This window comes from Phyllopteryx taeniolatus, chromosome 7, assembly GCF_024500385.1.
Source record: "Phyllopteryx taeniolatus isolate TA_2022b chromosome 7, UOR_Ptae_1.2, whole genome shotgun sequence".
NCBI classification, from domain to species: domain Eukaryota; kingdom Metazoa; phylum Chordata; class Actinopteri; order Syngnathiformes; family Syngnathidae; genus Phyllopteryx; species Phyllopteryx taeniolatus.
Window position 1 is genome coordinate 11006832 of NC_084508.1, and position 27486 is coordinate 11034317.

The 27486-nt window shown below is 41.1% G+C and overlaps 1 protein-coding gene across 5 annotated transcripts in view; it reads right to left on the bottom strand.

Moving 5' to 3' along the window:
* LOC133480804 (importin-13-like) overlaps positions 1-27486 on the bottom strand; it is a 48741-nt gene that overhangs the window by 10950 nt on the left and 10305 nt on the right. For 3 of the 5 annotated variants that reach the window (XR_009789369.1, XM_061779418.1, XM_061779416.1), the window contains exons 3-17: positions 26033-26158; positions 25611-25967; positions 24279-24532; positions 16991-17131; positions 15770-15911; positions 15501-15667; positions 15298-15418; positions 12525-12672; positions 10686-10867; positions 10580-10606; positions 9634-9768; positions 5986-6138; positions 4767-4847; positions 4534-4671; positions 3733-3829 (exon numbers count right to left, since the gene is read on the bottom strand). Coding sequence is in view for 4 of the 5 variants with exons in the window: in XM_061779418.1 (XP_061635402.1) it covers positions 3733-3829; positions 4534-4671; positions 4767-4847; positions 5986-6138; positions 9634-9768; positions 10580-10606; positions 10686-10867; positions 12525-12672; positions 15298-15418; positions 15501-15667; positions 15770-15911; positions 16991-17131; positions 24279-24532; positions 25611-25967; positions 26033-26158 (2269 nt within the window). In the remaining variant the exon portion in view is untranslated. Of the gene's footprint in view, positions 1-538; positions 3660-3732; positions 3830-4533; positions 4672-4766; positions 4848-5985; positions 6139-9633; positions 9769-10579; positions 10607-10685; positions 10868-12524; positions 12673-15297; positions 15419-15500; positions 15668-15769; positions 15912-16990; positions 17132-24278; positions 24533-25610; positions 25968-26032; positions 26159-27486 lie in introns of those variants that run through there. The other 2 variants (XM_061779420.1, XM_061779419.1) reach the window with 2 other exon arrangements.

Genomic DNA, 27486 nt, shown 5'->3' on the forward strand with positions numbered 1-27486 from the left:
GGAGCATGTATCTCAAGCCTCTTTAACACAGCCTGTCAAAGCCAGTATTTGTCTACCTTTATTCCCCTGTGGCACTCTTCTGGATAAACAGTAACAGCACGGAATGTTGTGATAAAGTTTTGTTTGCCTCGTTCTGAATAAATTACACCCACACGATTCTTCGGAGGTAGAATCTGAATCCCCTTCATGGAATTTTCCTGCCTTTTTTCTGTCTCGCTGTTCTTCATAAATGGCACGACAATGTAAAACCCTGAATTTTCCGCCTTCGGAGGTAGTATCTACAGCCCCTTTCACACTACCTGTAAAATCAAGCATTCTTCTGCCTTTTTTTCCTCTCTCTCATTGTTCTGTATAAATGACATCAACGCTTAGGCAACCCAGCAATTTTCCGCCTTCGGAGGTAGTATTTTAAGACAATTTCACACTACCTTTAAAATCCAGCATTTTCCAGCTTTTTTCCTGTATAAAGAGCACCAACAATGTCTAGCCTGCAATTTTTCTGCCTTCGGAGGTAATAACTCAAGCCACTTTCACACTACCTTTAAAATCAGAAATGTTTCGCTGGGATCTGGATAAAAAACACAGGCGGACATGCTCCAGGATCTCTGTGTGAAGGAGGCTTGTGTTTCAAGGAAAGGCGTAGGCGTGGAGGGTCCGTTCAATGCCGGCTCACCAGATCCCCCTTTGCTTCAAAGATGAACCGTCAGTGTGAAATCATCCAATGGTCAGGAAAAATTCAGATTGCATCACCTCCCTTATACTGCTGGACATAGACCACTTGACATTTCTTTTCAAACAATACCACTAATTGTAAATATATATATAAAACAAACAACGATGGACATTAAAGACACAGTTCCAGTTGACAAGCCTTCCAATGGCCTGACACTGATGGGTCACAATTGATGTTGCAAGGACAAACATCTGTAGTGAGCGCCCAGCTTTAGCATTTAGACATTTCAGGCTCAACACCCCAAGCCGCCCTGCAGCCCTTCATTCACACACACACACGTACTCTCACAAACACGCATTCATTCACTCTTGCGCAGGGACTCATCATCGTGCACGTGCACTCACGATCTTACACTCGCTCACACACACTTTCGCACTCACACTTTCACATACCCTCACACAAACACCACATACACGCACTCTCTCGCCCAGACTGACTCACTCGCACACATACTCACAAAGGGATGTGGACACATAGCCACTAGCTGGTTCTCAAGCGCCTGTCCTTTTGCCCTGGAGGGAGAGGGGGGGGGGGGGGGGGGGAAAGTGCCCTTTTTGGTCCAGCCAATTTGTTTCCTTCATTCATCAATTTAAAATAAAAACCTTCATCATCAATTTTACCCAGTATTTTTAAATCTGATGCACTTTTATTTGAGTCCGTGGGAGAATAGTACATATGCTCCCACCTGCCACCCTCCTTCCAAAAACTTGTCATTTTAACAGGGTTGTGTTGACATTTTATATCCACTGCAGCCTCCCTTCACCTCCTTTGTTAATAGTTGTATTATTGACTGTGTTGATTGAGTTAACAAAAATAAATACCGTAATTTCCCATGTATAATACGCACCCCCAAAGTTGACCTCAAAATTCTGGAAAACCCTTCTACGGATGTATAATGGATTTTTACAATGCATGATTTTGCTTCTACCCATATTATCAAAACATGAAGTATTATCTGTATTTTGTTAGTTTTTTCAAATAATTATTCTGAAGTTAAGCACTTTATTTGAACACGTAATACTTACTTTTTATTTACTTGTTCTTATTTTGAAATTCACAGCCTTAATTGTATTTAGTAAATGAGAAAACACACAGTTGTGCTCATGTTTGATTACCCAGGCAGAATTTGTAAGATGGGTACAATTCTTTAAAAGAAAACATAAACGCCTAGGGGAAACACATTTAATTTTAATTGAGTTCAAATTAAACTGTCAAGCATTTCAGAAAAGCATTATCATTAAACAAAACATAACCATAAAGAAATTAATGATGGTTGTTGTTCAGTCATCAGTCGTATTTATTTATTTAAAAAAAATATTTCACAAATTCTGCCAGGGTATGTTAACTTATGAGCACATCTGTATATATATGCAGTCAGACATACCCCTGTCATATTGGAATGAAAGTGTAGGTTACACCTTTCTCATAACGTGTAGGTGGTGTTGGCATTATTGGAACGAAAGTGTTTTTCATAACCTCTAGATGGCGGCATACATTTATAAAATGTGAAACTTTTTTCTCCATTTCCCCTGTACCTATGTATAACGCGCACTATTGACTTGACAATATTTGGGGGCGGGGGAATTTGCATGATACGCAAGACATTAGGGTACCCAAATTAAATACATACTATTGTTTTTTTCTTAATTGTATGAATCATTTTGACGATGGATGCCCTTTTTTTTTGGCTAGAGCACATATCCCAAAAAATGTCTGTGGACGTTCCTGTTTACACACAATCAGTCTTGCAGACACTCACACACACATTTTCACACTCACATACGCACTAAGTCACTCACCTTAGATGGTCTCTCTCTCTCTCTCACTCACTCACTCACTCACTCACTCACTCACTCACTCTATCTCTCTCTCTCACTCACTCACTCACTCACTCACTCATCACAAGCATAGACTCACACACAAAGGGAACACAGGGCTTATTCAGAGGGCCGCCACTCAGCTCTAGTAGTGTTGTAGGCTGCGTTTACATGCCAGCCATACGACTAAGGGAGCGCTTTTTGTGCTGTGAACATATTCTGTCTTATTGAAGAAGGGCACCTGCTTGGAAAGGAAAGAGTTTAAGAAGCGGGGGTGTGGCAGCCATTACGAAAGCAGTCAAAAGCAGAGAGGCAGGAGGCAGTGGTTGGGGGTGGAAGGGAGAAGGAGGCAACATAAAGGGAAGCGGGAGAGGCAGACGTCAATGTCTTGTTTTTTATGTTCAATGTGTTTTGAGTGCCAATTACCAAAAATAAATTTCCAGGCTACACTGAAATAATACAGTCACTGGACACAACATTAGGTACACCTTCACACTCTAATGAGATAATCTATATCACAAATTCTGCAATTACAAAGATAATAAAAATGCTTAGTTTTGAGTAACATTTGATTAACTGTTAGCGATTGCAAATTTAGTCAATATTTCATCTACAGCCCACTCCATTCATAAGCGTTTACATACATTATCCAGTCTTGTACTATTTATTGCATTAATTCAGCTGTTTTTTTCTCAATAAATGATTAATTAAAATAGAGTATTCATTATCTATCCATTTTCTACAGCACTTGTGCACATTAGGCTTGCAGAACACCTATCTGACAGTATCAGTAAAATCTAAGTATCATTATCTTCGTGAAGGCAGAATTTTTCACTCCATCTCTTGCATTGGTTCATTATGTTGTGCAAGTGTAGCAAGTGTTGTGTCTGGCGAATGGCCTGAATATTTCAACAAGTTGACACAGAATATTTAAGTAAACATTTGAGCAGTGAGTGTTATGAACTCTGATGTTTTTTTATGTCCCAGTTGGCTTAGCTATGCTTGCTACATCAGTATTGCCAGACTTAGAAATAGGTCTCTGTAGAGAAAAAGGACATGAAATACGCAAACTGCAGTTTCACATAGCTCTGTTGTGTCCTACTTTGGACCTGTGTGAAATAAAAGAAAACACATTCAAAGTTCTACCGCAGGGGTACAATTCACAATATTACCAAGCCCTACCTTGCTGAAAGATGGACAGCGTTACTGAGGTAACGAGCTCAAACAGAGCCTTGATAGGCGGGAAGTGCTCCGTCTGGCTGGCGAAGATGTGGACCAGCTGAAACGCATGCAAAAAAAAAAAAAAGACAACACAATCAGACCTCCATGAGTACAATGAACCTATGTTATGATCCATAAAGATCTGTTGTCACAGTCATTTGTTTAGTTTTAGAAACGACTACACATCTAGTAGACTCCTTGGCAGAACTGCTCTGGCAACCCATGTTCTGCCTCAAGTGCTTTTCTTTTTTCCACGACAAAGAATGACACTAGAAAACAAGTCAAAGGGAAAGGATATAAATAACACTGACATATTTAGATGAAAGAGGCATTAGTTATTTGTTTAAAAAAAAAGAAAACAATGTTTTCTTTTTCTTTTAGGGGTGTAATGTGTGGACACTCTAGGGTTAATGTTTGAAAATAGGGTTTGAAGTTATGATTAAGGTTTCAAATTCAGGTTTCCAGTCAAGTATCAGGTTTGAACGTATGATTTCAAGCCAGGTTTAGTGTTTCAAAAGTAGGGTTTAAGTCAGGGTTAGGGTTTCATTTTTATTTTATTTTTCATGTCAGGGTTCAGGTTTTAAATAAGCGTTTAGATTTCAAAACAGGGTTTCTAGTTAGGGTTAGGGTATGAAAACAGAGCCTGTCCTAACATGTTCAGTGTGGGAACTCTGTTTGCCTCTGTACTGTAGTGAACCTTCCTTACCAAAAAAATGAGAACATATGTACTGTTATGCACCTATTAAGTTTATTTGTGCGTACCTGTCGTGTTAGGTCGAGGGCAGAGGCTTGGGGGATGGTGCTGTACATCTGTCCCAGCATCTGGCTCAGCTGCGACACCATGGGGGCAAAGTCGTGCAGCAGCGTTTTCACTGACTTTTCGAATATGGCACACACTGCCTGAGGGGCACACATAAAATCAATTTAGCCCACTTTTCTGACAGAGTGGAACAACATCACCTATTTCCAGAGGGAGAAAAAAGGAGGTGACGCACCTCAACCACCTGGGAGTCGTTCAGCCACTTGCTGAGTACGTTCTGTATGAGAGCAAACACTTGCTGCAGGACGACCACCACCTGGGGCCACAAAAACAATAAGCATTGGCATTGACAAGGGATGGGCCATATTTTTGGTACCTGGGCACTCAGTGTGGAGTTATCCAATTTCATCCACACAGAGATTGATCACTGACATCCAAAATCTTTGACCCAAGTCATAGAGGTTAAAGGTAATGGTACCAAATACTAATGAAATATATTTAAACTTCTGACTTTGAAGAAAGTACCGGTTATGAAAAATTGTCTAAAAAAACAAAAACAAAAAAAATCATTCTGTCATTATTCTGGCACTTAGAAAATAGAAAACAAATTTGGTCATCCAAATTGACCTAAAACAGCCTTCTTGCATGTCAGACAGTGAGAAAAAACAAGCATGAGTCTTTTTATTTAGTGTATGTACACTCCTGGTTTCAACTGTACTAGAGTGGGCATGAAAATAATCGCACGACGATGAACCTGCCCACGACAACAGTACACTTTAATAGACATAACACTAATGACTCAATACACCTCTGTGCTCTACTGGGACAATTTCAAATGTTCTACTGAAGCAAATGATGACCAATAAGTCAGAAAAAAAAAAAAAAAAAAAAAAGAATGGTAGACCAGTTTTCCATATTTTGTGGTATAAATCATTCTTCTGTGAAGCAATTTTTTTTATTTTAAACAAAGCTACAAATCTCAGCAGCTTCGAGAGAATCATTTCATTTTTGTTTAAAAATGTTCATTAGCTTTTAAAAATGTACAGTATAATAACTGAGCTGCTGTGAATGTTATTTTTTTCCCCCTCTTTGTTTGATCAACGGGGAATAATAATTTTAATTTATATGCTCTGAATAATATTCTCGTGAAGTAATACAAGTGCAAAGATTTTGAAGTTCTATGTTTTGCCATCTACTATTCCACTGCTCCGCTAATGTTCAAGGTTTTTGTCATGGTATTGAGAGACTTCATTTATACAGCTATAGCATTGAAGTCACAATTTTAGGATTGTGACAACACTAGTTCACTGTAGTATATGAGCAGAGGCTATGGTGAGTGTATTGTTATCCTCCAGAAGTGGAAGTGCATCACAACACGTCAGCACTCAATGTCACACTCTTCTCACTCATACCACTTGAAATGATGATGGGGGTTGTGGTGGGGGAGCACTGACCGGGTTGGGTCCGGGTGGGGGAGGGGTCGTTTTGACAGGCACAGCTGAGTGATCCGCTGATTCGTCATCCTGCTTGCTGATGTCCAACGTGGTGAACAAGTTGGACAGCAGCCCCAAGATGTGAATGATAGCTAATTTATTGGACGGATTAGGCTGAAGGGAGAAACAGAAGAGACAGAAAACCCCTATAAAAAATAATTCAAAATACAGTGGAACATCTTAAAAGGGACATATTGCGGAAAATTGACATTTTAATGGTTTAGATAGAAATAGTTGCGTCTCTCTAGAGCCTGCCCACCCACCAAGTGTGAAACACAACCAATCTTTTGTTCACTGACTATTTCGGAAAATATGTTTGTGAGCCATCTGTTCAGAATGTTATTTTTTAATTCACGTAATAAGCCATAGTTTTGGACAGGAACCCCTGCTGGAAACCTCTTTTTAAAAATACATTGTCACCAGGATACATGCGCTTGCAAACAATTGGTAAGTTTTCGGACATTCTTTAGCTAGGGAGAATATTCAAATGCAACAATTCCAGCTGCATTTGTTTAATTATTACAAAAATGTGAAACAATTAAAGGCTTTACACCTAATAGAACCCTATGCAGTTAAGTGAATAAACCACTCCATCTTGTAATTTGCCATTGGTTTCTGACTAAGAACTCCGTGCTTGATTTGATCACTTTCAGATGACTTGCATTAATCCTAATGAACACACAGTAGTTCAGCATGTGTTCATATAATCCCTTAAAATCAGTGGATTAGCAGTTTTACATTTCTTTTTTGTGACGCAAATCCAGCGACACCGTCATTCAGATAATTACTCACAGTCAGAGTTTTAATCACTACTGTTTAAATGTTGACATGACGCATTAAAAATCGGCAAGGTTAATTTTTTAATATTCAACACTGAATCCCCGCCGGACCCGTAGAGGTCCAAGTTCTGCCCACTAAGAGCCGGTATTTGTCCAGCAATTGGCAGCCAAGATTTGCCAGTCTGATGTCATGCTGACAAAGCAAATACAAGACAGTAAATAATGGCCGGAAGGCAGCGAGGATAGATGAGGTAGTGTGTTACTCTATGTATGTGTGTGTGTGAAGGCTGAGGACAAAGACGAAGTAAAAGATTCATCTTGGCTGATGTCTGGCGGCCCGCTGCACTGATCAGCGGCAACTGCTCAGTGTTTGTTAATCTGTAGATGGAAAAATCCTCCTTTGTACCGCACAGGCCTGAAAATACAGACGGCTTCAAAGCAAATATTACAAATGTGTTGTGCATGGCTGTTCCAGGGTGTTGAACTATCCATCCATCCATCCATTTTCTGAGCCGCTTCTCCTCACTAGGGTCGCGGCCGTGCTGGAGCCTATCCCAGCTGTCATCGGGCAGGAGGCGGGGTACACCCTGAACTGGTTGCCAGCCAATCGCAGGGCACATAGAAACAAACAACCATTCGCACTCACAGTCATGCCTACGGGCAATTTAGAGTCTCCAATTCATGCATGTTTTTGGGATGTGGGAGGAAACCGGAGTGCCCGGAGAAAACCCACGCAGGCACGGGGAGAACATGCAAACTCCACACAGGCGGGGCCGGGGATTGAATCCCGGTCCTCAGAACTGTGAGGTTGACGCTCTAACCAGTCGGTCACCGTGCCGCCGGTGTTGAACTAATGGCTCTCTAACATTCCTCTGTCAAACTCGGTTTTGGGGGGCTAGGCAGGGGGTGGCTTTGTCTCATTGATGGTGTCGGGGGGAAATCTTGCATTTCCAAAAGCATCACTTTTCAGGACCCCCCCCCCCAAAAAAAAAAAAAATGCATATTTGTTGAATCATTAACATTGTATCATCAAAGAAAGCGAAGCCATTTTTAACACTTTAGATTGGTCAATAATTTGTAAAAATGACAGGCCCACATTGGGAATGATCAAGTATCGATTTGTGAATAAAATATATTATACAAATTATGAGATAGGCAAAGGCAGAGTATGGCTTTCATTAATTTGACTAATAACTACACGGAGTTGCCAACTTGGCAACTTTTTCGAACCCTCTGGCGATTATTTAAAAAATAAAAATAAATATTAACCTAGCAACAAAATTAGCCACTTTTTGTGGTGGCGTTGGAGACTCTCAGACTTCCTCTAGATCAGAATTACGAGATTATTATGTTATAGCCTTATTCCACAATGTAATAAAGTCATTTTTTTCCTACTCAAAATTCTACACACAATACCCCATAATGACAACATGAAAAATGTTTTTGAAACTTTTGCAAATGTTTTAAAAATTCAAAATAAATACAGCCTGTTTCTATTTAAAAAGTCTTTTTAAAAATGTTTGCACAAGTTGGGGCGGCACGGTGGCCGACTGGTTAGAGCGGCAGCCTCACAGTTCTGAGGACCCGGGTTCAATCCCTGGCCCCGCCTGTGTGGAGTTTGCATGTTCTCCCCGTGCCTGCGTGGGTTTTCTCCGGGCACTCCGGTTTCCTCCCACATCCCAAAAACATGCATTAATTGGAGACTCTAAATTGCCCGTAGGTGTGACTGTGAGTGTGAATGGTTGTTTGTTTGTTTGTGCCCCCCGATTGGCTGGAAACCAGTTCAGGGTGTACCCCGCCTCCTGCCTGATGATAGCTGGGATAGGCTCCAGCACGCCCGCGACCCTAGTGAGGAGAAGCGGCTCAGAAAATGGATGGATGGATGGATGCACAAGTTGGGTCTACAGACCATTCCTTTGACTTCATGCTTGGTGTGTGCTCTGACATGCAGTGTCTACTGTGGGGAATTACTGTGTATAGACAGGTGTGTGCCTTTCCAAATCATGTTCAATCAACTGAATTCACCAGAGGTGGATTCTAATAAAGCTGAAGAAAAATCTCATGGGTGATTAGTGGAAAAAGGATCCACCTGAGCTAAATTTTCAGCACGGCATTTTCATGGCTAAGGTTGTGAATACTTATGCATGAGGTTTTAATTTTTTAAATAAATGTGAAAAAAATAAATAAAAAACATTTGTTTTCACATTGTCATTATGGGCTATGGGTCAAGTCTAAACTTTTGAGGGAAAAAATATTTAATCAATTTAGGAAAAAGGCTGTAACATACCAAAATGTGGAAAATGTGAAACGTGAATATCAGGTAACAAAAGCTTTATTTCCCGCTTACTGAGTGGGCTGCACAGACCTAAAAATACAGATTGGGTCGAAGCCACTTAATGGGTGAGCGGCGCAGGCCTAAAAATACAGATTGTGTCAAAGCTGGATAGTAAGAACAAAAATAAGGGGGTATGACCGAGTGAATGACATCAGAAGCTGAAGTCATGTTGGTCAGTTACCTTGTGGTTAGTTAGTTTGTGAGCGTCTGGGTGTAAATTGTGACCAACAGCAGCTCCATGGGAGTGTTCTCATTTTGTATTTGAGTGTTTGACTGTTAAATGACTGAAAGTGCATCTGCGACTGTGGTTCTCCTTGCCCACGTGCGAGGGCATTCGGTACATTAGTTGCCCCATTTCCTTGAGCAGCGGTGCATCTTGAACCTGCTCATACCTCAAAATTTGGCTCCCAATACAAAGCACCCACAAAAAAGCTAAACACCCCCACCCCTTATTATGTTTGCACGTGTGTGGTGTTTATGTGTTAATTCACGCACCGTCTCCTCTGCTAGCTTCTCCAATTGCTGGATGTAAGGTGTGATGAGGGAGTGAAGGTTCCTCAGGATGTCCTCCACGGGCAGTGCAGACAGAAGGAAACCCAGTGCCTGCATCAGCCACATGCACTGACTCGTCTAGCAAAACAAAGAAGGCCATCACGAGTTTAAAAAGCGCCATTCAACACCGGCTGACCTGCAGATCCCAGGGCCCTACTCCAATTTAATGCATTTCCCATTTTTGGATTGTCCATTTTCATGTAGTACATTTCAACCATATCATGTATCAAACCATATCCCGTATGGTTGCAGTTACATTCACAGAACACATGAAACCTGCATGGGCAGATCCCCAAATTACACACGTTTTTCTTTTCTTTCTTTTTTAAACATGTCTGGTGAAATGGTTTTTATGTACTCATTGTGCTGTGCTGCTGTCTTTTGTTGCAATGGGCTTTCGACAGACTTAATAGCATGCAGTTACTTATTCCACGTCTGTCGCCACAATTCCTTTCTTTTGAACAAACTTTTCGCTCTCATCAGCGGCAGCCATGTTGTTACGCTAGTCTGTGACGGAAAAAAGGGGGAGGGTGGAAGCTACGGAAATCCATAAGGGTAAAACATGCGCCGCAGCAAAAAAAAAGAAAAAGAAAAAAAAGAATTTAAAAAATGAGGGGTGGGTTAATCGAGTTGATTACTTCTTAATTTGTCTGCAAAAAAACTCAAAAACAAAAAATCCATATATTGCTCTCTTCATTTAGATTGCAAACGGTACAAAATGGACCCCTGTACCCACTTTATGTGACATTTTTGTTTGGTGGTGTGTGATGTAAAATATGTGTCTTGGCACAATAAAGGTTGGGACAAACTGACATAATTATTGGTGTACCTTCAACGAACCATGAATTGAATTGAATTAATCGATTATAAAGAGAGTCTGTAAACTGACCTTGTGGATCTGCTTTATTAGAACCTCCTGTGAAAAAAGAAAAGAGAATAGCTACTACCAGAAAGCACAATAAACAATGTGGTCAAGAAGAATAAAACGAACGTACCTGAGATACGGCTACTATGTTGGCGGCGTAAGGCGGCAGGTCGCTTTTGCACTCGCGGCAGATCTTCTTCAGTGTGGAAACGGAAGAGATGGAAAGATCCGGGTTGCCCAGAGCCTGCAGCACCAGGGGCAGGACGCTGCTCAGCATCACTGGGTGGTCTGCCAACCACTCAGCCAGAGCACCTGGTAGGATTTACAGTAAATCAGGGTACACGCATACAGATAATGGGCTAAATTTGAGCATTTTTCCCCCAATGATCAAAGCCATAAATTCATCTGTTCCAGCTCAGCCCCAAAATTTGTTATGTTTTTTAAAAAAAAGTAGCAATGCATAATAACATAAAAAAAGAAGGTAAAGAAATTAACTAGTTTTATAACATAACACATAACATAGTGTAGTATTAGTGTGTTGGATGTGCGCCTTTAAAGGGACATGGGCTCGCGAGTGACATCAGGAGTTTGAGTCGGGTTGGCCCTTTAGTCTATGTGTGAGCATCTGCACGTGAGTAAGGGCCTACAGCAGCTCCATGCAAGTGTTCTCATTTTATATTGGACTGTCATGTTCAATAAACTGAACTGTTAAAAGTGTATTGGTGGCTGTGGCTCTCCTTGCCAACATGCAAAAGCATTACAGTACCTTAATTTCTCCTAGTCTGAAGCTCGCTTGAACCTTAAATTTGTCGTGCAACACAAAATAAATAAATAAATATGAAAAGCAACCGTTCATAACTCAAAGAACTCGCAAGTAAATGTGGCACATAATAGGATCGGATAGGATAACGCAGAACAGAACATATGTGCGTGGGTTTAAGATACATTTATTAATATTATTAATTCATTATTTTATGAATTTTATTATTTATTAATATATATAAATTATATAAATTACAAAACTAATATAGAATAAGGCGACCGACTGCTAAGCACATCTGCCCCACAGTTCTGAGAACCTGGCTTCAAATCCCGGCCCCACCTGTGTGGAGTTTGCATGTTCTCCCCATGGGTTTTCTCCAGGTACTCCGGTTTCCTCCCACGTCCCAAAAACATGCATGGTAGGTTGATTGAAGACTCTAAATTTCCCCTTGGTGTGAAAGTGAGTGCGAATGGTTGCTTGTTTATATGTGCACTGCGATTGGCTGGCGACCAGTTCAGGGCCAGCTATCTTCGCCTCTCGCCCGAAGATAGCTGGGATAGGCTCCAGCAACCCAAGTGAGGATAAGAGGTGTAGAAAATGGATGGATGGATAGAATACAGAATAATGTTTTTAGAGACTTTTGACAATAGAGCCTTTTCAGACTTTCATCAGAAGAGAATGTTAAAATTCGCCCGGATAATTCACCTGTAAAGGGGGTCCGCACATACTGATAACCAAGTTGAATTTGAGTATTTATCTGCCCCGAAAGGCCCAATTATCAGATATGACGTCTCCAAAAATGTATCCTGAGTGATTATCCTTTGGTGTAGAATGTGTTGAGACGTGTGTCATGAAACTGAACAATAGCCAATTAAGGAAGTGACCCATAGGATAAAAACACAGAGTAATGCTGTCGCTCACAGCTTAGTCTTGGTTCTCTGCCAGTCATCTGGTTTGGGGGACGAGCAATTGTGGGTGGAGAAATCTGTACTGTATACGTGTGGTGTGCTGAGTTGGTCATCTCGAGTGCACCACAAAACCAGTAAGCACACACATGCCCATTTTTTCTCGTTATGAGTCTCGTCTCTCACATTTTAAACATTTATTAAGAAGTCAAAATTTTGTAAGTGCGTATTCCGCTCATGATGCTTTGTTGTGTCATAAAAGTAAAATTGTCTATGAGGGACATGACAGCATTGGTCTCACCTATAGTGAACATCACGGTGTCGGCCAGCTGAACGTTGTTGATGCTGATTCTGGGGATGAGGCCTATGAGGCCCGGAATGACGTCAGAGTAATTGACGTCTATCGTCTCTGCGATGGACTGGAAGCCGTACAGCAAAGCCTCTGTGTGCTGGAGGAAAAAAAAAAATTGTGAGTTAGTGCATTCTTAACAGCTAGTCACCAAAAAAAAGTCCCTTTTTTTAATTTAAAGGGAACATATAGATGTAATTAATATATACTTTTTAATAGCTTGTATACAAATAGTTGAGTCTCTATAATGCCTACCGACCAGAGGTGGTCATTGCTTTGCAGGTCACAAGTAAGTCTCAAGTCTTTGCCCTAAAGTCCCGAGTCAAGTCCCAAGTCGAGACAGGCAAGTTCCAAGTCAAGTCGCAAGTCCTACACTTGAGTTTCGAGTCCTTTCGAGTCATTTTTACCAACAAACTAAAAATATATATTAATATTTACAATATTTATATTTAATTAATATGGATACATTATATACTACATTTATATATTTTAAAATTCATATTCATTTATAAAATTTTTGTATAAACAAGTGCATGGAAGCTTTATAAGAAAACTAGGGGGCTGATTAACATTTTTGCACCTTCAAAGCTGTCAACGGGAGCTTTGGTTTATTGCCCCTTCACAACCGATTGATAGTAGGTTTTCAGTTATTCTATGAAAATGCTATGCTATGACTTTTTATTACTTTATTTCTGAAGTGAGACTAAACAGACCTGTTACAAATAAGAAATTACATCCAGTAGTGCTGCAATAAGTAATCAAGTATTCTCGTGACAATTATCAGAATAATAAAGTATAAGGATAAAATATAGATAGGATAGATAGGATAAAAAAGAGCAATTATGAATACACAAGACAAAATGAGACATTTCCCTAAATAATGAATGACCAATCAGTCATTGCATTATAGCAGCATTTTCTTGTCTACAAACATTTCTAGTGAGGCAATTTCAAACACAAATATAAATAGATTTCAGTTTAAACTTGGCATTTCTTCTGAGTATCAAAAACAAGACATTAATTTAAAAAAAGAGGAACAAGTTTGTCATCTTGTTATAAAGTACAATTTTATCCAACTGTGGTATCTCAGTCAGAACACTAGGGGTCACTATGTAAAAATATGTCAAAAAGTGGCGAAGAATCAGACACGAAAAAGAATGTAGTTTTACGTCGAGATGCTAGCTGTGTGCTGATCGATTGGTAAATAAAGAAAAGCAAATGTATTTATATAGCGCATTTCATACACAAGGTAACTCAATGTCCTTTACATGATTAAAAGCATTTAAAAACAAAGAAAATAAAAGTACAATTAAAACAGCGTACAATGCAAGAAATATAATTTAAAGGTGCAACTGCTCGAAAAAGCATGAGAAAAAAATAGTTTTTAACCTGGACTTAAAAACATTCACACTTGAGGCTGACGTCACTTCTGTTGGCAACTTATTCCATTTGTGCAGAGCATAATAGCTAAATGCTGCTTCACCATGTTTGCTTTGGACTCTGTGCTCCACTATTTGACCTGAGTCTGTCGATCTCAGAGCCCTACTGGGTTAAATAAAGTGAATGAAAAAAAGAATACGGTACAAGACTGATTCTTGAGAACACTACACTGACTAAACTAGACAATGTACAGGAAGCCCAGACAGTGCACGGCCGGCCCGCCATGTAACTATTTGTGTGATTATTCACAACGCTAGCTGCTAATGCTAACGAAAAAGAGCATACGTGACGTCGAGCCGCGCAATTCCCACAATTCAATATGGATTTTTTTTTGTATTATAATAATTAACATCCTTATTGTTACGTTAAATGTCGCTGTCGTTTCTGTGTATGTTAACAGTGTTTCTTAGAATGTAAACCTTATTTAGCTGTCACATTATTGTTATTATTGTGCATTTATGTTGTACTGTTTTTTTTTTAATTATTTAACAGGGAGTTGACCATTTTGGTGTGAATCAGCTCTTCCTCACTCAGTAGCTATCATCCCTGGAAAGTAAAAAATAAATAAATAAATAAATAAATTAATAAAAAAAAACAATAAAAAAAAAAAAACTGCCTACGACACCAGTTTGCCAATCGGCACAAAATTGCATTTAAATGTCTATCGTAACAGGACACACAAAAAAAGTCTCAAGGACCCATGCTAGACATTGGAGAGGGAGTGGGCCATTTTTTGTTCGAAGAAGGCATTTCTCACTTAACTGCTCCACTTGGAAAATTCGACAAAATTAGCCCGACACCAATTTGACGGATGGACACGAAATTAAGTGGACATGTTATAAAATGTGAGTTTTTTCCCATTTGCCCCTATACCTATGTATAATGTGCACTATTGACTTTTGACAATTTTTTTGGGGGGGGGGGGAATGCGCATTATACGCGACAAATTACGGTACATTTTGGGGCGAATTCCAGGGCATGAACTTTTGAGAAATTCCTACTAGGGAAATCACCCCTATCTGAAACAGGTATCCAAGGCAGATATGACGTATATAATTCTTGATCCTTGGGTTATTTTGAAGAATTCAGGTCAGACATTATTGAGATGCCTCTGAACTTTTTTGCATCGGGAAAAATGCATACTACATCTATTTTTGAAAGCCAACAGGCATCAAGAAACAAATTGTGTTCGATTTTGGAGGTTCTGCTGCACTTGGTTATTAATTAAATCTACTATGACACATTTCGAAAAAATTTCATCTGAGCAACACAGCATCCCACCCACCTGCCACGACGTGGGCTGCTCCGTATTCGTCAAGAGTCGTCCCAGTTTGTCATAGAGATTACTCAGCAGCTCAGCACCCAGCATCTCATAGACGTACATGAGCGTGTCAGAGATGTCCACCCTGAGGAAGAGACACTCTACATTTAGTCTCTTCCAACAACAAAAAAAACCAAAACTCCCTCTAGTGCCCGCAAACCACAGACCTGTAGATGCGGAACTGTTCTTTCTCATCCGAGGACCAGGACGCATACTCTTGGTCTGAGGGGAACTGGGCTTTGTGGAGCAGAACGTCCACTAGCTGGAAATAAACCGGCCTGTAGACCTGCAGGTACAATGCCTGCTTGTTTGACTCGAATGACATGATTTCATCCTGGAAAGCGATAAAAGACAGACCTGTCTTGAGTCTGGATAACGAAACAATCTAAAGTAGCATGACAAACACAGCAGACCGTCCACATGAAGCCGCCCTTACTTGTAGTGTGTACCAGAAGGTGAGCGTGAGCGAGCTGGTGGTCTCGTTGACCGGGTAGTGGCCTGGGATGCCTGTGCAAAACATGATCATGTTGACTAAAGCCAGGAAGCTCTGCCAGTGATCCACTTGCTCCAGCAGAATCCTAAAAAGAGAGAGAGCCGTCATTGATGTCTTATTTGACTAAAAATATGTGATTCAACCTTAACCCTTGCTCTATTTTACCGCTCTTCCAGTCATAGTGTGTAATTTTTAAGATTTGTTTTCTACTTCTTTTTTTACTGCAGTTTTTAACTGACAACAGCTTTTTTCATTTTAATTTTTTGACAATTAAAATTCAGGTGTGTTTGCAAATTGGGAGGTTTCACATCTTGAATAAAAACAATAACATTTTTCTCCATGATCAGCGCTTCTTAAAATCAAAATTGCATCATTCATTTGCTCCATTGGAATGCAGTCATTTCAGAACTAGCAAACTGTTACAGTCATAAAATGTCAAATGTCAAACCACTGAATAGTAAAAGTAAATGAAGCTAAATCAAAGCAAAACAACTCCAATAATGCTTGACAGACACATATTGGGAAACTGGAAGGAGCTTGCTAAGTGCTGTTTTATAGATATTGTTGGAATTAGTACATGGTGTGTTCTGTCTGTCTAACAGTATTTACCTACATTTACATACATATGCTTGACTGTTTATGTAATATTTACTTTCCAAATACTTCCACTTTTATTTGACATTAGAGGATCTACTGGCAGCGACATGGTGGCCGACTGGTTAGCACATCTGCTTCACAGTTCTGAGGACACGGGTTCAAATCTGGCCTTGCGTGTGTGGACTTTGCATGTTCTCTCCCAATGTCTGCGTGGGTTTTCTCAAGGTACTCTGGTTTCCTCCCACATTCCAAAAACTTGCATGGTGGGTTAATTGAAGACTAAACTGTCTGCAGGTATGAATGTGAGTGTGAATGGTTGCATGTCTGCAATTGGTTAGGCGCATATAAGCTGGCAAACAGTTCAGGGTGTATCTCGCCTGTCGTCCAGCGTCAACTGGGATAGGCTCCAGCACGCCCGCAACCCTAGTGAGGATAAGCGGAACGAAAAATGGATGGATGGATGGTTCCACTGGCTTAATTAAAAAAAAAAAAATAATCTTAGTGGTAATTTCTGAGGGGTTCAAGTCTAAGTGTATACATATTGTTTAGAGACCAACACAAATCAACCTGGAGTGGTTCTCTCCCAACGTGACGGCAATGCGGCAGATGCCGTGGCAAGTCTCCATGTCACCATTCTGGACGGCCTCTCTGAGCTGCTCCTGGAGAGCCAGCACTGGAGGGACCAGCTTCAGCAGTGTGTTCACGTACCTGTGTGACACGCAAACACAAACAACACAGTTAACAATTAATCTAGAATATCCGCTTCCAGTCAGGCCTTATTTTGGTGAATTTGGTGAGTATTAGTTTAAGTATAAGCCCTGGAATTCACCCAAAATCTCAGCATGTAAGCTTTTATCTTATTTTCATTGTGTTTACCTGCAATGATTTTAGAACTACTGCGGGGGTCACTATTGAGTGACCAACACAGTGTCAAGACAGTGCCGACACAGTTTGCGTAGTCTGTCAATACACTCCTTGAAGTATCATCATCCCATCACTAGTCCTTTCACCTTTCTATATGACCATGCAACTGAACAGGACAGGTTAGAAAAAGAAAAGAAACAAAAGATAGACACATCCACCCAATTTCATGTGGGTTCATTTGTGAAAGTGGTGTCTGGGGGTGCTTTTTTGCTTTTGTGTTGATCAGTGACAATGAAAATGATCCCCCCGCCCATGTTATCAAGGGATAATGTCCTTCCTCTGATCAAACGCACCCACCAATTAACAGCTACACATCCACCAGTAGTTGGAATATTGAAATCAATGCTACCGCCAAGAGTTAAACAGCTATCAGTCAGTATTCTGTCTGCCTCCTCATCTAAACCTCCCTCACTCCATCCACACGTCTAATTCACTCTCGGATTGGCTCAAGTGACATAATGAGACAATGTCATCCTTAACGGTGTCATGCGATAGCGTGACATTTAAAGATCAAGGACGTGTAATATGTGTATGTGTGTTGAAATGTCACAGACTATTAGGCTTTACACCATAAGGATTTTTGGGGTTGATCACTGATCAGATGGTGGAATGTGTCTATTTAAATGACCTGTTCATTCACTGTATATACTTGTGTACTTAATTGCTCAAAAAAATTATATTTACAATTAATAATGTATCTTTGTTCATCTATTTATGCCAGTGAGCCATAGTGACAGACAGAACAAATGATAAATGGTCTTCTATTAGATGGCAGGAAGTACATACAGTAATTAATGTATCCACCTTTTGTGACACTTTTGTTTGTTGGTGTTCCGTGAGATTTTTCAATTGTAAAATATGTTCCTTGGCTCCATAAAGGTTGGTAATCACTGCTCTATAGTCAGATCGTGTATTCTAATCAGTCAGGTCAAACCAACACTACATGACAGAAATAATGGGTGCTAACTTACTGTAATTAAATTACTTTATTTTTAATTAAATTACTTCACCCAAACCGAAGCTTGAGAGCATGATTCGACAGAACGGCGGCATGTTTTTTTTTATTCTTTTGTCCTGTTCGGCTGTTAGGTCAAGCAGAATGGAAAATATGTATTTTATTGTGTCACAGAGGAGTTTTTAAGCTTCCGCTGTGGTATTATAATTGAGGTTTATTGAGAATCAGACTTGATCAGTCGAACAGAACAAAGTTTCTAGAAGGGAGAAAGAAACAAAGACAAAATACAAAAAGTACTAATTGTAAACAGGATGAGTGAAGTAAATCATGACATTATCTTCAACAATGAAACGTTAAATATGAGTGTTGCATGGGGCTGTAGTGCTACACCCTGTGAGGGAAGGACAGGACAAGATAGAACAGGACAAGGACAGGAGAAGAAGCATGCAGGATCAGGGTCGTGAACCCGGCTGCACAACTGAAGTGTGGTGGCATTAATTATGTAAATTATAAAAGTGTACAGGAAGAGAGTATAAGTGAGGGGATACACAAGCGATTTGCATATTCATGAGTTATTTGTTGTAGTAAGGGGTGTGTTCCTGCGGATACACGCAAGTGAATTGATACCATTTTACATGCACAAAGACTGATAGAAGTGCCCCAACAACCGGCCACCCAGCGGGGGCCGCAGGGACCCAATGCCACCCCCCCAGCCAACCACACCACCCCCAGGTGAGCCAGACGCCCCCCCCCCCTCCCAACCCGCAGGGCCTGTGATGCAGCCAGTCCCCGCCCAGCCCGAGGACGGGAGAGTGTCCCCTGTTTGTTGGAAAGGAGGGCGTATAGGGGCACCCGACAAGGGAACGATAAGGGCGGGGGGGGGGGGGGGGGGGGGGGGGGGAGGAACCCAGGGAGCAGCCCCGGGCCATGAGAGGTCAGCCCCAACACCAAGCAGTCATCCAGTCCAGGGTGCCCGGCCTCGGGAGCACCGCCATGCAAGTAAGTGAGTCCCACCTCCCCCCCTGTTACTATGACTGCCAGGTCCCCGACTAGCAGTCATTGGCCCTACCCAGTGTATCAAAAGACACGCAACAAGGCTAAAAATAAACTAGCTTTTGGATTCAAATATACTGTGCACAATGGCGATGCGGAGTAAATGTTTTTTGCGGAGCCATTGATCGACTCGGCGAATTATGACATTAAAGCCGATCAGCATAAAATGCTACATATCAGCCAATACCGATCAGCCCGATAATATCGGTACAAAGTCTACAGACTATGTGTATGAGTGAGAAAGCAAAAAAAAAAAAAAAAGTCATGCATGGTGTGTGTGCGTTTGAGAGGAGGGAGCGAGAGAGAGAGAGAGAGAGAGAGAGAGAGAGAGAGAGAGAGAGAGAGAGAGAGACCCTCTGGGGAATTTTGTTGTGTAAAGGGCAGCATTTCATCATTCGTAGAATGTCGACAAGGGGTGTGGCTCCAGGTTGATTAATAATGAACAATGACATGGCAAGGTTGGCCAACGAAAATTGTTTTGGGGAGGCAGCATGAAAGTATAAATGAATGTAATTAATTTTTTTAAGAGGAAAAGAAAATAATCCCCTAAAATCGCAATTTATTTTACTCTTAATATTAATATAATATATTAATATAAGTTCATTGTCATCATTAAAACTTTTTTGGGGAAAAGTTCCAACATGTTTCTTGCAATAGTTTTACTCTCGTAATTACAACAGAGATTCTTCTTTTTTTGAATTCACTTTTTGTATTTCCAGTGTGACCAGAATACTGTACCCCTAATTATGTTACGTGTGAGGACAAATATAATCATGGACCCTTACTGTAACTAAAAGCTTTTTCTAATTTAATTTCAAAGATGAACTTTCATTTCCAGAAGATGCCCAAGTTGTGATGAACACAAATGTCCATTTTACCTGCTCTCACGTCTCGTTGACTGACTGCACTTAACTCCAAATGAGTGACTGTGAGTGCCAGTCAACAAGATCATTCATTTTTAACCAGTGTTGTGAAGATGCAGGTCATGTCCTTTTAAGGAGACGCATGCATTTTTTTCCACAATGTATATTGTATAGTGAACCTGCGTTTATCACGGGGGATATGTTCCAGAACCACCAGCAATAGGTGAAAATTTGCAATATAGAGGCAATACAAAAAACTTTATTTTACCCTCCCCCCCCCCCCCCCCCCCCCACACACACACATTTAAACTTATTAAAAAGCACTTATTGTCATTAAAAACACTGTAAATGTATTTGAACACAAAAACCAATAGCATGGATAAAATGTAAAGAAAATACTGCGGCGGGGTCTGGTGGAGTGGCATTTGACATCGATTCGTCTTCATGTGAGTATACGGGCGTGAGCTATGAGCAACAGAAGCTCTTGCGTAAGTGTGTATGTGGTCTATGGACACGTCACTAAACACAAATGCACCCCACCACCGCGTTGCCAACTTCACCGAGCTATCAGATAGCTTGACTTACAAGGGCTCCAGGTTCACAAGTTTTTGGAGTTATGATCAGTCTTGGTCGATTATTTGCTTTGTGTTGCGAGCCACAATTTGAGGTACAAGCTCGCTTCAGAGATGAAGCTGCTCGAGCGAAGTAAAAAAAAATACAAAAAAAAAAAAAAAAAAAAAAAAATATATATATATATGGAGCGAATTAGTATTGTAAAGAGTCACAGTCTGCAGTTTATTTAACAGGACAAACAGTCAAACACACAAATACAAAATGAAAACACTCGCAAGGAACAGGCACTCACACTGAACTAACCGTGTGGTAAAAGGCCAAACCGACTGATTCCATCTCCTGATGTCACTTACTAAGCCATGCCCCTTAAAGCCACACATCAACACACGAATACTACAGTGTGTGTGTATGTGTGAGACAAACGTTTGGCTTAATTTCATTTGCGGGTTTAATTTGCAAATGAAATTAAGCCAAACAGGTAAGGTACAAAAATATAAATCTAAACATTTTTTGGGGGTGGGAGGGTCTATCTCCCTTTATAGTGTACGTGCAGCTCATCAAACGCTAACAGCGTTAGAAATAGGCTTTACACGATCAGGATTTTTGGGGCCGATTACCGATTTAAAAAAAATATAACTGATCACCGATCCAATCACAAGATGGAGGAATGTGTCTATTTAAATGACCTGTTCATTTACTGTATTTACTTGTGCACTTAATTGCTAAAAAAATTATATTTACAATAAATAATGTATCTTTGTTTCTCTATTTATGCCAGCGAGGCACAGTGACAGACAGAACAAATGAATGGTCTTCCATTAGATGGCAGGAAGTAAATACAGTAATTAATGTATCCACTTTTTGTGACATTTTTGTTTGTTGCTGTGCCGTGAGATTTTTCAATTGTAAAATATGTTCCTTGACTCCATAAAGGTAGGAAATCATTGCTCTAGTCAGATCGTGTATTCTAATCAGTCAGGTCAAACCAACATTACATGACAGAAATAATGGGTGCTAACTTACTGTAATTAAATTACTTTATTTTTAATTAAATTACGACAGAGAGGTGGCATCTTTACGTCTAACCGTTCGTGCTACCGCTAGCTTGCTAGGCTACATAACATTGCCTGCTTGTGAGCGGTATCGTATTAAAAGTACATGAACATACATCAAGCAAGCCTTAAACGAACGTCCTCTCCTGTCCTGAGCACCAGTGACCACCAACGCACGTTTTTTCCCCATTTTGTCCTTATAATACAGTCGGCTTGCTCCATTCTTGTTGTCGTCGCCGCCACGATAACGAGTGTATCCGGTCGCATTTGAGTTGACAAGATAAAGCCCAATGATCGTAAAAAACGGGATGCGGTGGTATCGGAATACAATATTTGATTGCAGTAGTTTGACAGTGCAATCGTGAAAGAGCAAATTTGTCTTGTATCTGATCCGGGCATTACGTGTTGCCTGTCCCACAGCGCTGACATTTTTTTTTTTTTTATTATAAATAACTTCATTGGCCGTCAGATATTTACAGTACTACGTCAAAAGACACGCGACAAGGCAAAAAATTAACTCGCTTTTAGATTCAAATATACTGTGCACGCGGCGACGCGGAGTAAATGTCTTTTGCGGAGCCAATGACGTCATTGATCTGATCGGCGAATTATGACATTAAAGCCGATCATCATAAAATGCTAAATATCGTCCGATACTGATCAGCCCGATAAAATCGGTGTAAAGTCTAGTTAGAAAATGCTGACCTGTGGTATTTTGTTAATGATTTCCACAGTAATGTAACCGTGGGGCTGAAGTGTAGAAGGACTTCCTCACAGACACGTTTTCAGAATTTGGCAAATAACAAAAGATTCAGTTGTTTAATTTTACACTGGATGGGCGGGCAGGGACTCCAGAGACCCAGTTATTTGCATTCAACTATTAAGAAATCCATCGTATATACAGTACTATTCCCACTTTAAGGTATTATCTGGAGGGTCTGTTGCGGTTTCCTCGCTCCCCGCCGTCCCCTCAGTCACACTTCCCGACTACTCCCTGTTGCGATCCCTGCTGTAATTACCTCGGAGATGGGGAAAAGGGTTGCCTGGCAACAGGATGCAACCAGACCAATCGTGTGCCCTCAAATGAGTTGATTGTGATGAGTTTTAACAGAGGGAGAGAACCCGAGAAGGGGAGGGAGAGGATGTGGAAATAGCCGGGAGAATAAACATCAATCTATAGATCTCTGCTGTATGTAAAAATACCTTGAGGCATGCTTTCTACTAGAGCCAATACATTACTCATCACATTAAAAGTGACAGGTCAGCGGCTACATCCTGCCTGGTCTGTGAAGCAGAGGTAAGGACTACCATATTTTTCTCCACACCTCCATCTTACCGCTCACTTTCCTCATTTTGGGGAGGAGGGGTAACGAGCGTTCACCACATCTGAATCTGAATCGACCGATCGCGATGACATCTCGCCCTGGCTCTGTAACCATAGCGACGCCAGCCAACCAAGACATGCCCCTCTCTTCCTCCACCTTCCTGCCTCTCCTCCCCCTTTTAGGCTGTCAACATGCCCCTGCATCACATCCCTCCCTCCTTTATGCACAGCCAGTGCCCACCCACCCTGTCTGCTCCTAATAGAGTTAGAAGACTCATAATGCTCCAAGGCAAATTTTTCCATCGTTCCAATGACAAGCTTTCAAGCTGCTACAGAGGAATCTCCATTGTCAAATTTTGAGTTTGACCATCATCATTGGGAAAATCATGCCTTAAAGGGGACATATGGGAAGAGTGACTTTTTAATGGCTTGTATAGAAATAAAGTGGAACCCTATATACTCGCGGGTGGCAATCCCAAAACACTTGTTGGCTGTTTATCCCCGCTTGTTCATTAATATTTTGGGTTAAAAAAACAAATAAAACTATTTTTCCCAATGCATTTCGCAGGGCAGTTAGATAGCTAAGCCTTGTTGCATGAACTGATCAATCACCCTGTCAGATGAGAGGCGAAACGTCTTCCAAGACAACCAAAAAAGAGAATGTAAAGAAATAAATCGGTTTTATAAAGTGTAATTACTGTACATACTGTAGTAGTCGTGTGTTGGATGTGCACCTTTAAGGGCATATAGAGTGACGCAAGCAGCTGGAGTTAGGTTGGCCAGTTAGTCTGCGTGTCTGAGACGCGAGTGGTGTCCTACAGCATCTACTTCTGAGTGTTTTCAGTTTGTACTTTCCAGTTCACTAAATAAACGGCTGAAAGTGCATGGGCACTGCAGCTCTCCTTGCCCACGTTCAAGGGCATTACAGTAAATCAATTGCTCCATTTTTTTTCACTTCACTCGAGCGGCAGGGTATCAAACTCGCTCATAACTCAAATATTGTCTGGCGACACAAGGAGGAAAAAAAAATAAACAAGCGATGACTTTGGCTGGTTTTGAAAATGTAGCAATGTAAAAAATAATTCAACATTTGTGTCTGACCGGCATGTACCTTTGGGAGTCGGGCTGTGAGATGGCGTTGACCAGCGCCTCCACAGCAGTGTCGAAGAGCTCGGGGTCCGGCAGGGCGACGAAGCAGTCGTACACCAGGCCCTCACTCTCGCTGAGCGGCACGTCCAGCAGCACCCAGGACGACAGGCACCGCAGCACTCGGGCCTTCACCGCCCCGGGGCTGTCCGTCCGTCGCAGCAGTTGTTGAAGCAGCGGGCACACCGAGCCCCACTCCTGGCCCAGGGCACCCCGGACCTAATGCGAAGAATAGCAATTAGGATTTGTTATACTCTAGTGACAACATCTATACAGTGGAACCTCCAAAGTTGACCACCTCAAAAGGAAATTTTTGTCTCGATAAATATGCACCAAAAGAAGAGTTAAGCGATATAAATTTGATCAGTGACTTCAATTTCACTTTTCAGGATGATTCTTTTTTTAATCTATACTTTTTAGCGGGTTCCATAGTTCAAAACAAATAAATCCCCACCGATGTGCACTGCTTTCACAAACAACATATTTGTGAACAGAGGCACTAAAGCAGAGTCAGTGTTGCCAACTTAATGCTTTGGTCACTATAATTAGCGACTTTTTCCCTTCTTCTAATGACTATTTTTCCCCAAAAGTGACTAGCAACTTAAATTCATGCTAAGAAAAAGGAAAACATGAGCAAAATTCACATTGTTTTCCATATGACCATATGACAAATAAATGTAAGGCAGTCAGGGAGTCAATCATGCCAAAGACATGGTAGGTACTCATCAATACGTTGTAAAAGCTCTCATTTATCCACGGTGGAAAAGTTTGACCCGAGGTATGTGCTTCCATGGTGCAACGATTTTGCAGCGGTTACCTTATTTTCTCTGAGTACTCTAGCTTCCTTGAACATTCCAAAAACATGCATGCTAGCTTAGCTGACGAATATAAATTGTTCATAGGCATGAATTTTAATGTGAATGGTTGTTTCTCCATATGATGCCTGTGATTGGCTGGCAACCAGTCCTGAGTGTACCCCGCTTCTCTCGACAAAAATCAACTTAAGTCAATTGAAGGCTCTAAATTGTCCACAGCTATAAAGGTGAATGCTTGTTTGACTACAGGTGCCCTGCGATTGACTAGTGACAAGTCCGAGGTGTTTCCCGCTTCTCTTGCCAAAAGTCATAGTCCATAGATGGGAATGTGAGAGTTGAATGCTTGTTTGTTTTTATATTCCCTGCCACTGACTGGCAACCAGGCCAGGGTGTACCTCGCCTCTTGCCCAACGTCAGCTGGGATATACTCCAGCTCACCCAGCCTTTAATGAAGAACATGGAAGTCAAACAGACAGACGAACCTGTCCCTTTCTGTACTGCGGCAAGCGGCTGGTCTGGAACTCCTCGGGAAGGACGGTAAGCAGCTCCAGCAGTGCCAGGCAGCGCGCCCGCCCGTCGATCCCTCCGCCCTCCTCCTGAAACACCCGCACCATCTCGGCCACGGCGCCGGGCCAGGCCTCGGGCATGGTGTTGAGCGCCAGTGAAGCCAGCGCCACGCACAGCCGCGTCAGCACCATTTTGGCGCCTGAAGAGAAGCAGGCAATCTGCGAGAACAGCTGGCTCTTCAGCGACTCGTACTGGTCGCTGGGGATGTCCGACCAGTAGCGGGAGATCTTGGTGTGGAGCGCGCTTGCGCCAAAGTACTGGATCTCAGGAACCTGTGGAGTGACATGATGAATACTGTTCAGTTTTACATGTATGTGACAATGTGTGAGTTTTGTACCTTTTCTGGGCTCAGGAGAGCCCAGCAAAACTGCCAGGCCTGAGGAGACACTTGGGCCTGCATGAGCCACTTCTGGGCCAGATTCTTGTTGTCGATGTTGGGATCATAATACAGCTGGTGGAGGGCCTGCCAGCAAAAAAGAGGAGAGGAGAATGCAATTTGATCAAATCAATAATCCATACTATCACAGAGATAAAATAAGAAATATCTTGAAATACAACCACAGTGTGCTGTGATCAGTGTTGCCACAGTTACCTTGAAAAAGTAACTTAGTGACTTTACTGATTACTTGAGCTTAAAAGTAACTTAGTTACTTTGCTGATTACTTGATTTCAAAGGTAACTAAGTTAGAAAAAAGTAACTTTTTATTGGTTAATTTGCTGATTACTTGATTTCAGAGGTAACTAAGTTAGAAAAAAGTAACTTTTTAGTTACTTTTGGCAGCTCCCAAGTGGCAGGAATATCACAGTACAAAAAGTATTAGCTTAACCGTACCATTACTTGGTAATGTACGTCACACAAGTTACAGAATGATGTCATCAGCATGAAGCAATAATTTAAATATTCGTGCAGTTGAAGCCACATTAAATCAGCAATTTAGTGCAGACTTAACATGACAACACAGTACAGTAAGTACCTAAATGTAAATAAGCACATCATTCTCAGTACACTGCCGATTGTGGTCCATGAAAGCAACTGTGTGTGCGTGCGTAAACCTGAAAGTGAGTCACTCACACACACGCCATTGCTCCCACCACAGTAATTTTGATGCGAAGAGCGAGAAAACATTTTTCTTACGTGATATCAGCTGTGCAGCGCGTTCAACCAGCTCACAGACGAAGTTGAGAGTTCTCACTTTTCATAATAAATATTATTTAAGCTAAGTATTGTAAGTCTTTCAGTGAGTCAATCCTTACCCTCCATGACCGACTGATGATCGCGCACTCGATATGAATAATTAATCCACAATGCATTCCGCGTTTAACACACCAGTAAAACTGTATTCTTAATGTGTAAATAAAAATATAATAATAAAATACACTTTTTACTAAGAAATTAACAAAAATAGTGTGGTGACAGTGAAATCGTGCATTTCTTTGCACTTTTATGGTACTGCACCATTACTGTGCATTGTAGAATTAACAGTCACTTCCCAATCGCTTTCTTCTATTCGTTGGAAAAAAGAGCGGTCTCGGTTAAATGCGTCTTCAATTCTGGACTGCTATTTGTTTGAATCACTAGCTACAAATTACTGTTTGGTGAGAGACATTGATGATGCAAAAGTAACTATAGTTGGACTGAAGAAGTAACTGCAGTCTAATTACTATCCCGGGAGAAGTAACGCGTTACTTCGCTCGTTCCTCAAAATGTCGGATTTTTGGAGTAACGCGTTACCGGCATCACTGGCTATGACAAATGATCATGTGTGCCACGGCAAATTATCCAATTTTACT